The 14,775-nt window shown below is 40.4% G+C and overlaps 1 protein-coding gene across 1 annotated transcript; it reads right to left on the reverse strand.

Moving 5' to 3' along the window:
- Positions 1 to 4,443: 4,443 nt before the first annotated feature.
- Positions 4,444 to 5,844, reverse strand: LOC148199472 (uncharacterized). The gene is made up of 2 exons (XM_088112681.1): positions 4,770 to 5,844; positions 4,444 to 4,655 (listed from the first exon to the last, which is right to left on the reverse strand). Exons 1-2 carry the CDS (start codon positions 5,842 to 5,844, stop codon positions 4,444 to 4,446), a joined length of 1,287 nt encoding a protein of 428 aa, XP_087968807.1.
- Between the last annotated feature and the right edge of the window lie 8,931 nt (positions 5,845 to 14,775).

Below are 14,775 nucleotides of genomic sequence, written 5' to 3' on the forward strand. Positions count from 1 at the left end.
ATCGACACAGATGGATGATCCGTATTACAATGATGTTCGACACTATCGGTCGACCCAGATGGATGATCTGTTATACAAGGGTGTTCGACACTGTCAGTCGAATCAGATGGATGATCTGTTATACAAGGGGGTTCGACACTGTTGGTCGACACAGATGAATGATCTGTATTACAAGGGGTTCGACACTGTTGGTCGACACAGATGGACGATCTGTATTACACGGGGGTTCGACACTGTTGGTCGACACAGATGGATGATCTGTATTACACGGGGGTTCGACACTGTTGGTCGACACTGCTCATTATGAACTCTAAGTAAAAGACCTACATAGCTCATGCTCGACCAGAATCTTTCCCAAATGAAAGTATTCCAATTCAACGAAGTTTACTAGAACACCAAACGGTCGAGAACCGTTTAATGTCGGACACACGTTATCATAGGGAAGTTGATATTCAAGTCTCACTTACGTTCACTCGCTTCTAAGCATGTATATTTCATATTCACACGTATCACCCATATCATACATTTCAACCAACATATATCATATTCATTCAGTACAGCAACGTTCGACCATGCACACTCAACCGACATACATCTCATACATTCAGTTCATATCATGTTTACATACGACATACAAGTATAAATTAAATTACTAAGCTTCCCTTACCTGGATAGCAGTGTACTCCCGAAAAGTAAGGTTTCGTCCGACCTCTAACAGCGTCCTACCCTCAGGTTTCGCTCGACAACTTTCACTTAATCTAAAACACCAGAAATCAGAAACATCTCAGACCTATAACCCATGCATGCAACTGAATCTTAGTTTGCATGTGCTACAGAACAAACGTTCAGATCGACGTCCAGAGTCGAGTGACTTACCGGTTACAGAACTAGGATCTGTTCGGTTCGGATTGAAGCTCACGGTGCCAGGAACGTTCCTACGGTTCTGAAACGTGATCGGAGAAGAAGGTGATGAGTTACAGAAAAGAGAAGGTGAAGGTTTCTAGAGAGAAGTTGGAGGAAACGAAAGGTTGGGTTCTGAGGAAGAAGATGAATGGTGCAGGTGAGAGAGGAAATTTTCAAAAGTTCTAGTTGTGTCAACTCACGTTCGGTCGACGAACGTCTCCCAAGTTGACACCTGCACACCGAACTCTGAAATGGGAAGCTTCTCCCGCGACAGGTTGCGTGTGTGCATGCAGTGTTTGGTACGTTTTTTAATGTTTCAGAGAAATGATGGGCGCGGCTTTTCCGCGTACGACAGAGAGGGAGGGGATCAGATTAGGTAGTGGGTTTTACTGGCTGAGTAATGATGTGGCGTGCATTAATGGTGAGGATGTCAGAAATTATCTTTGCTAAAAATCAAGGGTCTTACATTCTCCCTAACTACAAAAATTTTCGTCCTCGAAAATTAACACTTACCCGTAAACAAGTGCGGGTACAAGTCCTTCATGGCGCTCTCCACTTCCCACGTTGAGTCACCGGTTTTAGCGTCCCACACTACCTTCACCAAGCGAACGTCCTTTCCTTTGTGTAGCCTGGTGCGACTGTTTTCCACACGTACTGGTTGTAACTCCAGTGTTCGGTCTGGGCGCAATTGGACGTTTTCCAACTCCAACACATAAGAAGGATTAGCTATATACTTCCGGAGTTGGGAAACGTGGAAGACAGGATGGAGGTTCGACAGTTGAGGCGGTAGTGCAAGTTCGTAAGCTACTGGTCCGATTTTCCTCAGAATTTGATAGGGTCCGACGAACTTCGGGGATAATTTCTTTGGTCGCATAGCTCTGCCGACTCCCGTGGTTGGATTCAGTCTAAGGAACACGTGATCGCCAGCTTGGAACTCTAACGGTCTTCTTCTCTTGTCGGCATAGGACTTCTGCCTGCTCCTCGACGTTTTCAACCTCTCCTGGATTAACTTCACTTTTTCTGTCGTCTGCTGGATAAGTTCGGGTCCAGTTAGCACGTTCTCTCCTTCCTTGAACCAACAAAGTGGCGTTCGACATTTTCTCCCATAAAGAGCTTCAAACGGTGCCATTCCAATGCTCGCCTGGAAACTGTTGTTGTACGTGAACTCCACTAGCGGCAGGACCTCATCCCAGGCGCCTAAGTGATCTAGGACACACGTCCTCAGTAAGTCTTCAAGTGTCTGGATGGTCCGTTCGGACTGGCCGTCCGTCTGAGGGTGATAAGCTGAACTCATCTGCAGTTTGCTTCCCAACTCGCCTTGTAACGATTGCCAAAACCGAGATGTGAATCTCGTGTCTCGGTCAGAAATTATGCTCGACGGCACTCCATGCAGACGAACAATTTCCTGAATGTAGAGCTTGGCCAGATTGGTCATCGACATCTTCAAATTTACTGCCAGGAAATGGGCGCTCTTCGTCAGTCGATCCACGATCACCCAAATTGAATCATGATTTCTGATCGTACGTGGTAGGTGAGTCACGAAGTCCATGGATATGCTATCCCACTTCCATTCGGGAATCTCCAGCTGCTGAAGTAAGCCGCCTGGTCGTTGGTGTTCAGTCTTTGCACGCTGGCAAGTTAAACATGATGCCACAAAACGAGCGACATCACTCTTCATTCCAGGCCACCAAAATTATTTCCGGAGGTCTTGATACATCTTAGTCATGCCAGGGTGCATGCTAAGACGGCTGTGATGACCTTCCTCCAGAATAATTCTCTTCAGCTCTCCATCATTTGGGATGCACGTCCGGCCGTTATAACGTAAGAAACCGTCTGTTCCAGTGTTAAACTCTTTGGCCTGATCCGTACCGAGGGTATCAAATATCTTCACTAACTCTTCATCCTCTCGTTGCTTCGTTCTGATCCGCTCAAACACGTCGCTGGATATTCTAAGGTTACAACACTTGATACTGTTCGACTCCAACTCAAATTGTAACCTTAGATCTCTAAAGCTTTCCACCAAACTCAGCTCGCGCACCATCATGGACGACACATGCACCACTTTTCTGCTTAGAGCGTCCGCTACCACGTTCGCCTTTCCTGGATGGTAGAGTAGTTCGAAATCATAATCCTTCAAGAACTCAAGCCACCTCCTCTGCCTCATATTCAACTCCTTCTGATCGAAGAGGTACTTGAGACTCTTGTGATGACTGAAAACTTGGAACGTGGATCCATACAAGAAATGCCTCCAAATCTTCAGTGCAAACACGACTGCTGCCAACTCTAAGTCGTGTGTGGGGTAATTCTTCTCGTGAATTTTTAGTTGTCGAGAGGCGTACGCCACCGCTCGCCTTTCTTGCATAAGCACACAGCCCAACCCTTGATGAGACGCGTCACAGTATACTTCAAAGGGCTTGGACGTGTCCGGAATGATTAGTACTGGAGCGCTCGTCAACTTATTCTTCAACTCCTGAAAACGCTCTTCACACAAATCAGTCCACGCGAATGGTTGGTCCTTCCTGGTAAGCTGTGTCAGTGGCGCTACTATCTTAGAAAATCCTTCAATGAAGCGTCGATAGTAGCCCGCGAGACCAACGAAACTCCTTACTTCCGTGACCGAACGCGGACTTTCCCATTCCATAACTGTTCGTACCTTTGCCGGGTCCACAGAGATTCCTTCAACTGACACAATGTGCCCCAAGAACTGCACGTTCTTCATCCAAAATTCACACTTTGATAACTTGGCGTACAGTTCCTTCTCCCTCAACACTCCAAGCACAATCCGCAAGTGTTCTTCATGCTCTTCATGGCTCTTGGAGTAAATCAGGATATCATCAATGAAGACCACTACGAACTTGTCCAGATATGGTCGGAATATCCTGTTCATGTAGGCCATGAAGATTGCTGGCGCGTTCGTCACACCAAACGGCATCACTACATACTCGTAGTGTCCGTAACGAGACCTGAAAGCAGTCTTCTGGATGTCGCTCTCCTTCACCCTGATCTGATGATATCCCGAACGCAAATCAATCTTAGAAAACACCGTCGCCCCAAGCAGTTGATCCAATAAATCATCTATCCTTGGCAGCGGGTACTTATTCTTGATGGTCAGCTTGTTCAATTGCCTGTAGTCTATACATAACCGAGAGCTGCCATCCTTCTTTTTCACCAAGAGCACAGGCGCTCCCCAAGGTGAAACGCTCGGCCTGATGAACCTCTTATCCATCAACTCTTCAATCTGCTTTTTGAGTTCAACCAGTTCTGCAGGCGCCATCCGATATGGTTGAACAGAGATAGGTGCTGCTGTCGTCACCAAGTCAATAGTGAATTCAATTTCACGAACCGGAGGCAGTCCAGGGATATCTTTCGGAAAAACATCAGGGAATTCGTCCACTACCTTGGACGATCGTTCCTCATTCGCATTCACAACTTCACTGTCTTCGTGCGTCATGATGAGGAAACAGCTGGCGCCTTCCATAATATCTTCTTTCAGCTGACCGAACGTCACTGAAAGAATTTCCTCTACTTCACCAGGAAAGATTAATTTCTTCGCTCCACTATGAGAATGCGATTGGTATTCAGCCAATCCATTCCCAAAATTACCTCTAAGTCTTTTAGAGGCAAACATATGAGGTTCACCTTGTATCTATGCCCTTCTACCTCAATAGGACATCTAACACACACAGTAGATGTCCTGATCTCACCAGCTGCTGGGGTCGACACCACCAGATCAAACTGCATCTCGCTCTCAGCTATTCCCAACTTATCAACGCACGCCTTCGAGATGAAGGAGTGTGTCGCCCCCGAATCAAACAACACACAACATTGCTTTCCATAAATCAAGCAGGTACTGGTGATGAGCGTACCTGAAGTCGCTGCTTCCGCTCCAGTAATGGCATACACACGCCCAACAGCTTGGGCTCGACCACCTCTCCCTTGCTGGTTCCTTCCAGCGTTCGGCGGCCTCATAACAGCGCGTCCGCCCATATTGCATTCCTGATCTGAGTGTCCGTTCCTCCCACACTTGTTGCAATATTTCCCTCCAGATAGTTGAGGACAAGCCCACCTATAATGTGGTCCTCCACACTGATAACACGTCAAACTCCTTTGTTGTCCAGATTGGCCGACGGTGACCAAGGCTTGTGACCCGCCAGGGGATTGAGTTGGACGAACGTATGGGGACCTTCTCACGTTCGTTGCACTTCTGGATAAAATCGGCCCCCTACTCACTTGCTGCTTTTTCTGTTGCTCGGCCTCAGCAACGTTCTTCTCCAGTACCTTTGCTCTCTCTACCATGGAGGGGAAGGATCTAATACACAGACTGGAAATCAATACTTTCAGGTCACTTCTCAGCCCGTTCTCAAACTTCCTGCATTGCCATTCTTCACTTGTTGCCATGGTATTAAAACGGACCAGGTGCTTGAATTTGTTGGTGTACTCCGAGACGGACATCCCACCTTGTACCAACTGTAGGAACTCTACCTCCTTAGCAAACCGCACACTGTCGGGGAAATACTCTTCATAAAATTTAGCCCTGAAAACTTCCCAAGAAATGGGACTTTGGGCTTCGGTCAACAACATCTTCATACTCGACCACCAATGGCTAGCTTCACCAGTCAATAAATATTCAGTGTACGCCAAACGGTTGTCATCTGGACATCTTTTGGCGTTGTAAATTCTTTCCATATCTCTCAACCACTGATCCGCTTCATCTGGGAGACCTTTTCCATTGAATTTGGCAGGGTGGTGTTGTAGGAAACTCTCCAAACTCCATTCAGCAGCAGGCTGAGTAGCGTTGGAAGATGACGCCCCTGCCGTGCCCCTGGTAGCGGCCAATATCTCCATCAACTGCCGCTGCGTCGCCTCAGAGTTGGATCGAGAGGCTTCCAGACTCTGCATAGCTGCCTGATTTTGCTGCATCAGTGTAGCGTTCTGCTCCATAAGGGTGGTATTTTGTTGTTGAAGCCTGTCGATCACTGTTTCCAACAACTTGGCACTGTCGGTCGTATCCGATCCATTGGGTGGTGGAGGAGGAGGAAGTCTAGGTGCCATTTGTTCTCTGGACACAGAGAAAAACGAGCGTTAATTATGTCCAAGAGTTAAAATATTAATAACTCATTAAACATGCAATAGCACACAGCAAAAACACAGTGCACTCATAACCCTACAGTGTCCTTTAAAAGAACAAAACTGCTCTGATACCAATAATGTAACATCCCAAAATACAGTAATAACCATAATCAGAATTAATTACATTAATCATTAAAACAGTGCAGTCTTTACAACAAGATACGAGGTCCAAAACGTCGGACGGCTTAAGATACAAAGTGTAATGTAACCGACGGTATCCAAATTCTAAGACTAAACAAAAATACCAACAGCTACCACATGTCGAGCACTCTAGGGCTCGACCTTAATCCCTACTTCAACCGGATCGACATCTTCCGAAATTTCTTCCGTCAGCGCCTCTTCCAGCAGCTCACTTCCATCTGCTCCCATCCACATGGATGATCATCGCAAGGACACGACGGACGTACAAAGACGATCGACAACGCAAAGAAGAGAACACAGGGTAAGCTTAGGTAATTTAATTCATACAACCAACATACTTTAACATATGTAATCAATCATACAATTCATACAGCAATATGTATATATAATTATCCAAGCATATAATAACTCATCCAAACTCTCATAATTTACGACTGTCGGGACTGTATGAATCCATGTAACCGCAGGCGTTCGTGCACCCGGTTGATGTAGTAACTGGAACCATCCATCAGCTGCCAACCGAGGTTAACCCTATCAGTCCAAAGTACTCAATAGGACTAGAGTCTCCTGCCATTCCCACGCATGACCTACTCCCCTCTACATGAGGACGAGCACTCATGGAATATCAGGATGAACAGCCATCAGCGATTTTACCATGGTCATACTATACAACATATCACATTTAGATCATAGAGACGTTCCTCCTTGGAACACTCATTCGAATTTCACAACATTTATTCATCTCATAATACTCATCATTCCAAAATAAATTAATACCGACTACCAGATAGATGAACAACCTGTATTAACACGGTACTCGACACTGTCGGTCGACACAGATGAATGGTCTGCATTACAAGGATGCTCGACACTGTCGGTCGACACAGATAGATGATCTGTATTACCAAGGGTGCTCGACACTATTGGTCGACACCAATGAAGGATATGTATTACAAGGATGCTCGACGCTATTGATCGACACAGATGGATGATCCGTATTACAATGATGTTCGACACTATCGGTCGACCCAGATGGATGATCTGTTATACAAGGGTGTTCGACACTGTCAGTCGAATCAGATGGATGATCTGTTATACAAGGGGGTTCGACACTGTTGGTCGACACAGATGAATGATCTGTATTACAAGGGGGTTCGACACTGTTGGTCGCCACAGATGGATGATCTGTATTACAAGGGGTTCGACACTGTTGGTCGACACAGATGGACGATCTGTATTACACGGGGGTTCGACACTGTTGGTCGACACAGATGGATGATCTGTATTACACGGGGGTTCGACACTGTTGGTCGACACTGCTCATTATGAACTCTAAGTAAAAGACCTACATAGCTCATGCTCGACCAGAATCTTTCCCAAATGAAAGTATTCCAATTCAACGAAGTTTACTAGAACACCAAACGGTCGAGAACCGTTTAATGTCGGACACACGTTATCATAGGGAAGTTGATATTCAAGTCTCACTTACGTTCACTCGCTTCTAAGCATGTATATTTCATATTCACACGTATCACCCATATCATACATTTCAACCAACATATATCATATTCATTCAGTACAGCAACGTTCGACCATGCACACTCAACCGACATACATCTCATACATTCAGTTCATATCATGTTTACATACGACATACAAGTATAAATTAAATTACTAAGCTTCCCTTACCTGGATAGCAGTGTACTCCCGAAAAGTAAGGTTTCGTCCGACCTCTAACAGCGTCCTACCCTCAGGTTTCGCTCGACAACTTTCACTTAATCTAAAACACCAGAAATCAGAAACATCTCAGACCTATAACCCATGCATGCAACTGAATCTTAGTTTGCATGTGCTACAGAACAAACGTTCAGATCGACGTCCAGAGTCGAGTGACTTATCGGTTACAGAACTAGGATCTGTTCGGTTCGGATTGAAGCTCACGGTGCCAGGAACGTTCCTACGGTTCTGAAACGTGATCGGAGAAGAAGGTGATGAGTTACAGAAAAGAGAAGGTGAAGGTTTCTAGAGAGAAGTTGGAGGAAACGAAAGGTTGGGTTCTGAGGAAGAAGATGAATGGTGCAGGTGAGAGAGTAAATTTTCAAAAGTTCTAGTTGTGTCAACTCACGTTCGGTCGACGAACGTCTCCCAAGTTGACACCTGCACACCGAACTCTGAAATGGGAAGCTTCTCCCGCGACAGGTTGCGTGTGTGCATGCAGTGTTTGGTACGTTTTTTAATGTTTCAGAGAAATGATGGGCGCGGCTTTTCCGCGTACGACAGAGAGGGAGGGGATCAGATTAGGTAGTGGGTTTTACTGGCTGAGTAATGATGTGGCGTGCATTAATGGTGAGGATGTCAGAAATTATCTTTGCTAAAAATCAAGGATCTTACAGAAACTAAAAGATTTGCACGAAATCGTTAGTCTTTCATAGACTTCTTTGTATAAAAGCAAATTAAGCTACGTTTCTCATGCTTTGGCAGTGTAGACTTTCTGAATCCTCTTTTTCCCACCTGTGCTCTCACCTTCAAGCCTTTTCACATGTGAATAACATGAGACATTGAATTAAATAATGAAACTGCTCATGTACTCATGATTCCTCTTCTTGGTCAAAATACACTGTTTCAATTCTCTTCCAAATATTCAACATTGCAACCATTATGATCACAAGTCTCTTCTTCATCTCCTGCTTTCATATATGCCAACACTTATCATGTGTTGTATGTTCAGCTTCAACTTTATGAAGACTTTTCCTGCATGCTTCGAAATTAGAAGTCAAGTCAAGTAAATTGTTTAAATTAATTATAAATTGTTTAATTTAGTATAAATGAAAAATTGATCCAATTTATAATAAATATAAAGAACTTAAATTCAGTATATAAATTAATGTAAATTATTTCAATTGACTATAAAGAAAATAATTGATCCAATTTGTGATGAATATGGTTAGCTATATTATCTTTATCTTATATTTATCTTTTATCTTTAGTTAGTTTGTTATTATTTTTTATTTATATTTTAGGCTTAGTCCATATTTCTTCTATTATACACAGCGAACTCTGTGTATATTGAACACAAGGGAGATTAATCTCATATATAGTTTTTCACTATAATCAACATGATATCTAAAGCCTAAGGTTCTATTGAGTAAAAAAAATTATTGTTGCCTCTGCCACTACACCCGTCGCCGACAGCGACGACGCCATTTACTGTTATCATTGGCGCCATCGTCTACCGTTGTCACTACCAGAGTTCTAGTTTCGACCGACGATCACATGGTTGTGATCGTCTCGGTCAAGCAACCATCATGCCATTAACGACGCCTTTATCGGAGCTCTTACGCGCTCTCAGTGCCTTTTGAAGTTATGGATTTGCTCTTTTTTTCCATCGTGCATGGTGGCATGTCTAGTAGTAATTTAGAGCATCGAGGTTGCTCATTTTCCTCATTCAGGTTCATCGTGTGTTGTTGCACGTTCTGTCTCCTCTCAAGTAGCTATGTAGAGCATCGAGGTTGCTCTTTTTCCTTTTTCAGGTGCCTTGATTGGAGAATCTTGAATTTTTATAGTTTCTCTCTCCTGTTCATCCATGGCTTCTTCTGTTGTTGTCTCTTTTTGACCTCTCTTTTGTCACAATTGCGTTTGACCCATTCATATATGCTTTCTTTTTCCATGGAAAATATGGTTTTTTTTAGTTTATTTATAGCCGTGGTGACTCTCCAACAATTACCTCTTTATCCACTAGTGGCATTCCTTAGCAGCGATTTGTAAGAAGAGATTTACATTGAGCAACCTCCCAGATTTGTTGCTCAAGGGGAGTCTTTTGGATTGGTATTACGTCTTCTATGTCGTCTTGAAATCATTAGCACTTTGGTGTCACTCGAGTGCAAAAACATATATTTTCACTAAGACTTGATTAATTATATTAGTAACAAGTTTGGTACATATGAATGTACTAGCTTGAGGAGAAGTGTTAAATATATTATCTTTATCTTTATCTTATATTTATCTTTTACTTTAGTTAGTTTGTTATTATTTTTTATTTGTATTTTGGGCTTAACCCATATTTTTTCTATTATAAACGGAGGACTCTATATGTATATTGAACATAAGGGAAATTAATCTCATAATTTTTCACTATATTTAATAAATATAAAGAAAACAAGATTGTAAATTATTTAAATTATGTATAAATTATTTAACAGAGTATAAAGAAAACAATTAATTTAATTTATGAAGAATATAAAGGAAACATGAGTATTTAATTCAGTATAAAGAAAAAATTAATCCAATTTATGATGAGTATAAAGGAAACATGACAATTGTTTTATGCACAAATCCCTTTTTGTTGAACATGTTGAAAAAAATAATCAATCAAAGTAATGAATGAAAGGTTCACACATTTACTTACTTTTTGTTGATCAGACACAAATGTACATCTTGAACAAAATCCACCACCTCCAAGATCATCAATTAACCATTCTAAAAATCAAGTCCTTGCTTCCTTATTCTCTACTTCAACAACAGCATATGCCAACAGACATATTTGGTCATTATCATCTCTTCCAAAAACAGTTAAAAGCTCACCTCCATATTTGCCTTTTAAGAAACATCCATCCAAATGTATAATAGGCCTACATGATACAAAGTTGTCCTTACATGCTTTGAAACACACATACAATCTCTTGAATATAGCCTTATCCTCATTAGGTTCTACATTAAGTTTGACTGTTGAGCCAGGGTTTGACCTTAGTAGCTCATGTGCATAATTATATAGTCTTTCATATTGTTGTTTGAAACAACCATCAATGTTGGTGGATGCCATTGCTTTTTCCCTACTTATTGTAGACCTAAACACACTAATGTTCCATTTTTTACAAAATTTATTGTGAAGGGTTTTGAGATTAATATCTGAATTTCCTTTCATGCTCTTCTTTAACCTTCTACTTAACAATTTTGAGGTAACTAAACCAATATTGAATTCTCTACTACATGTATGGTTGTCTATAATATTCCTTAACTGTCATGTAGTTTGGGTAGCCCTATATCCACAATAAGTGTACCATGGACATTTTCCTTTTGAGCCACAACATTTCACACATATTCTTCTCTTGTCATTCTTACAAATCTTCAAATTCCTACCATTATGTACTCCATAAGTTCTAATTGCATCAATGAAGTCTTTTTTTTTTCAGGGAAGTATGTCCCCACTTGCCATTTATATTCTTTCATACTTATGGGCTATGAGAAAATCCCATAATCTCCATATCGGGTTGTTTCATCATCTAACAAATCACTTAAATAAATACTGGCATAGGTATCAGATTCCCACTCATTGTCAGATAATTCCCTAGCCTGTACACGCTTACATGGAGTAATAGATCCACTTGATGAACCTACTTCAGCAAACACACTACCTTGGCATTGTTGTTCTTGGGGTTGTTCATCTCCATGCACACTAACATCCACAACATCATCTTCATTGACAAAATCCTCTTGGGACCCAATCCAACTACTAACATCAAACTCATCTTGACCATCCCCTTCACCAACAACAACATCATCCCCACCATCCCCTTCACCACTGTCGCAACCGGGATCGCGATGGGGAGAGACGACGAAACTCTGAAAAATAAAATAATTAAAGGTTTTTGAAAATCAGAGTTTGGAGTCGTCACCATAGTTTATTCTGGAAAACTACGATAAAACCATAAAATAAAGGCATGGTCTACGAAAATCAGATATTCTGAGTTCGGGAGTCGGTTACGTGTAGAGAAGGTATTAGCACACAACGCCTGCCTGAAGGCAGTACCTTTAATTAAATGTGAAAAAATAATGTGGTTTTAAAAATGATTATTTTACCCAAAAATAACAATGTAAGATGAAAAAAATAAAGGAAAAATATTTTTTTTTATTTTTAGGAAGCCCAACAAGGATTGACCTTGCTCCTACGTATTCTCATGTGAGAAATCAGGGGTACGTAATTCTTTTAAAATATGTTTAAAAATGATTTAGAAATTGTTTGGGAACGATTATGGAAACTTTTGGATTTTTGGGAGGTGAATCTGACAAGTATTAACCTTGCTCCCGTATCTCCACTTTTGACGAAGAATCAAGGATCACGTAGTTCTGGCTCAGGTTGCTTGAATGCGAATTTTATATTTTTAGCTTTTTGAATGTTTTATATTTTTTTTGGTATTTTGATATAATATTTAGATTTTGCGTAATGAGCACTAGGCTGATGCGTATGACCGCACGAGTACGCACACGACTTTTTTTGTTTATTTTTTTATTGTTTTGCGTAATGAGCACTAGGCTGATGCATACAATCGCAAAAGTACTCATACGCTTTTTTTGTTTAATTTATTGTTTTGCGTAGTGAGCACTAGGTTGATGTGTACGATCGCACGAGAACTCATACGGCTTTTTTTTGTTTATTTTTATTGTTTTGCGTAATGAGCACTAGGTTGTTGCGTACCATCGCACGAGTACTCATACGACTTTTTTTTTATTTTTATATTTTGGGTAATGAGTACTAGGCTAATGCGTACGATCGCACGAGTACTCATACCATTATTTATATTATTATATATTTTTAAAGTTTTATATATTTTTGTCATTTTTGTATTTGCTTTTTATTAAGAAAGAGAGATGAGTTGAAATATCTATGACATAAAAATGTGAAAAAGCATAAGATACACTACAAAAATATGCAATTTTAATAGGGATTATTTTTAACGTTAGCAGGGTTTTAACCCCCGAAAAATACAATTCCCAAGGTTGGAAAAACCCTTGGGAAAAGTTGTGTCGATAATGCCAAAATTAGTAAGGAGTTTTTCAAAAACCGTCGAGATTAGCAAGAGTTTTGTAAAAATCTTCGGGATTAGCAGGGGTGTTTCAAAAACCGCCAAGATTGGCATAGGTTTGGCAAAAACCACAGGATTGGCAAGAGTTTTGCAAAAATCATCGAGATTGACAGGGGTTTTTTAAAAACCACGAGATTCGTAGAAGTTTTCAAAAATTGCTGGGATTTGCAAGGATTCACTAGTACAGTCAAGGAAAACGACAGCGGTTATTTTCGCTCATAGGCAGCGGTTCTGGAACCGAGGCATATACAGGCGAGGCAAAAAGTCTATCCCTTTTACCTCGGTTGTGGACCGAGACAAAAAGGATAAGATTTTGCCTCGGTTCAAAAGTAACCGAGGCAGTAGAATTTTGCCCCTTTTTTTTTAAATGACTTTTCGCCTCGGTTCTCTTTTGAACCGAGGCAGTAGGTAGGAAAATTCAACAAAAAAAAAATCTAGCCAATTTCTTAACATTATTTGCACCTGAATACTTATTTCATTATAACATCAAATAATATATATATATATATATATATATATATATATATATATATATATATATATATATCAAATTTCTAAGAATTCATATAAGCAACTATAAAATGTATCACAGTCAGCAGAAAACTGTAATCACTTTACAGCATTTTGAATAGATGAAGTCCAATTTCTCTGTCCAGTGCATGGATCTACGTTGAAATCCCAATCCTTCTTCCCAAGTCTCTTACCTATCTCTTTCATTACTTCCACTGTGTATCAAAGCCAAACAAGAAATTAGTTTTAACTTTATAAACATAAATTCTCTATAAAACTTTCTACTAGAGAAAAATATGAAAAACAAAATTAAAGATGACATCTTTATATAGTTAAAAAATTAGGTTGGATACTAAAAAGAAAATCCAAACAATTTTTATAAATTAATTTTAATTTGTAATGAAGTCAATTTCATTTTTTTTTCTTTTCATTTTCTTTAAAAGTTTTTTCCAAAATATATTCCTATATAATGAATGAGTTGTGTACCTTCATCTTGAGGCAGAGTAGCTCCCCAAGCCGAAGAAGAGATCAAACAAAAGGCAAGAAACCAAAGAAAAAAAAGTAGATAAAAACTCATGTTGATGATGATGGCAGGAAAGCTCTAGTTTGAAAGCTCAAAGAAGAGCTTATGAAATGAAGCAGCTAGATATTCCCACAGAAACAGAAAACTTTAAGGATTATATATAGAGTTCACAGTGTTGAAAATAATATATTCCCACAGAAAGAGAAAAATTCGGCCCCAGCTTACTGCTAGGTTTATGACTGAAAGACTTTATTTGCCAACTTGTGTCTAAACAAGAGAACATAGAAAGTGTTGAATAGAAAAGTTGAAGGTTGCTTTGAAACTCTGGCTAAGTTGTTACTACTTGAGTTAAATATATGAATGTTGATGAAGTATGAAGGAGGCTTCACGTGCATACCTTGAAATGTGCGTCAAGTCAGAATTTTGTTTCAATTTATGATAATTTTTTCAGCAAGTTGCTAGTTATGATAATTTGATACCAGTTACGGTGTTTCTAGTTATAAAAGTCTTGTTTGTTGGTTAACAAAGTCAATGAAGTGAGAAATAAAACAAATGAACCTTGATGAAGCAGAACAATCCAATCAATAACTTGATGCAAAAAGGCAAAGCAGATAGCAATGTGAAGCACAAATGGCAAGAGCAATGTTATAAAGATCTCCATCAGCTAACCAGAACAAGAGCTAACCAGAACAAAGACTTTACTCAATA

The sequence above is a fragment of the Vigna umbellata genome, chromosome 4 (assembly GCF_029865625.1).
Source record: "Vigna umbellata cultivar VRB3 chromosome 4, Vumbellata_1.0, whole genome shotgun sequence".
Classification (NCBI taxonomy): Eukaryota; Viridiplantae; Streptophyta; class Magnoliopsida; order Fabales; family Fabaceae; genus Vigna; species Vigna umbellata.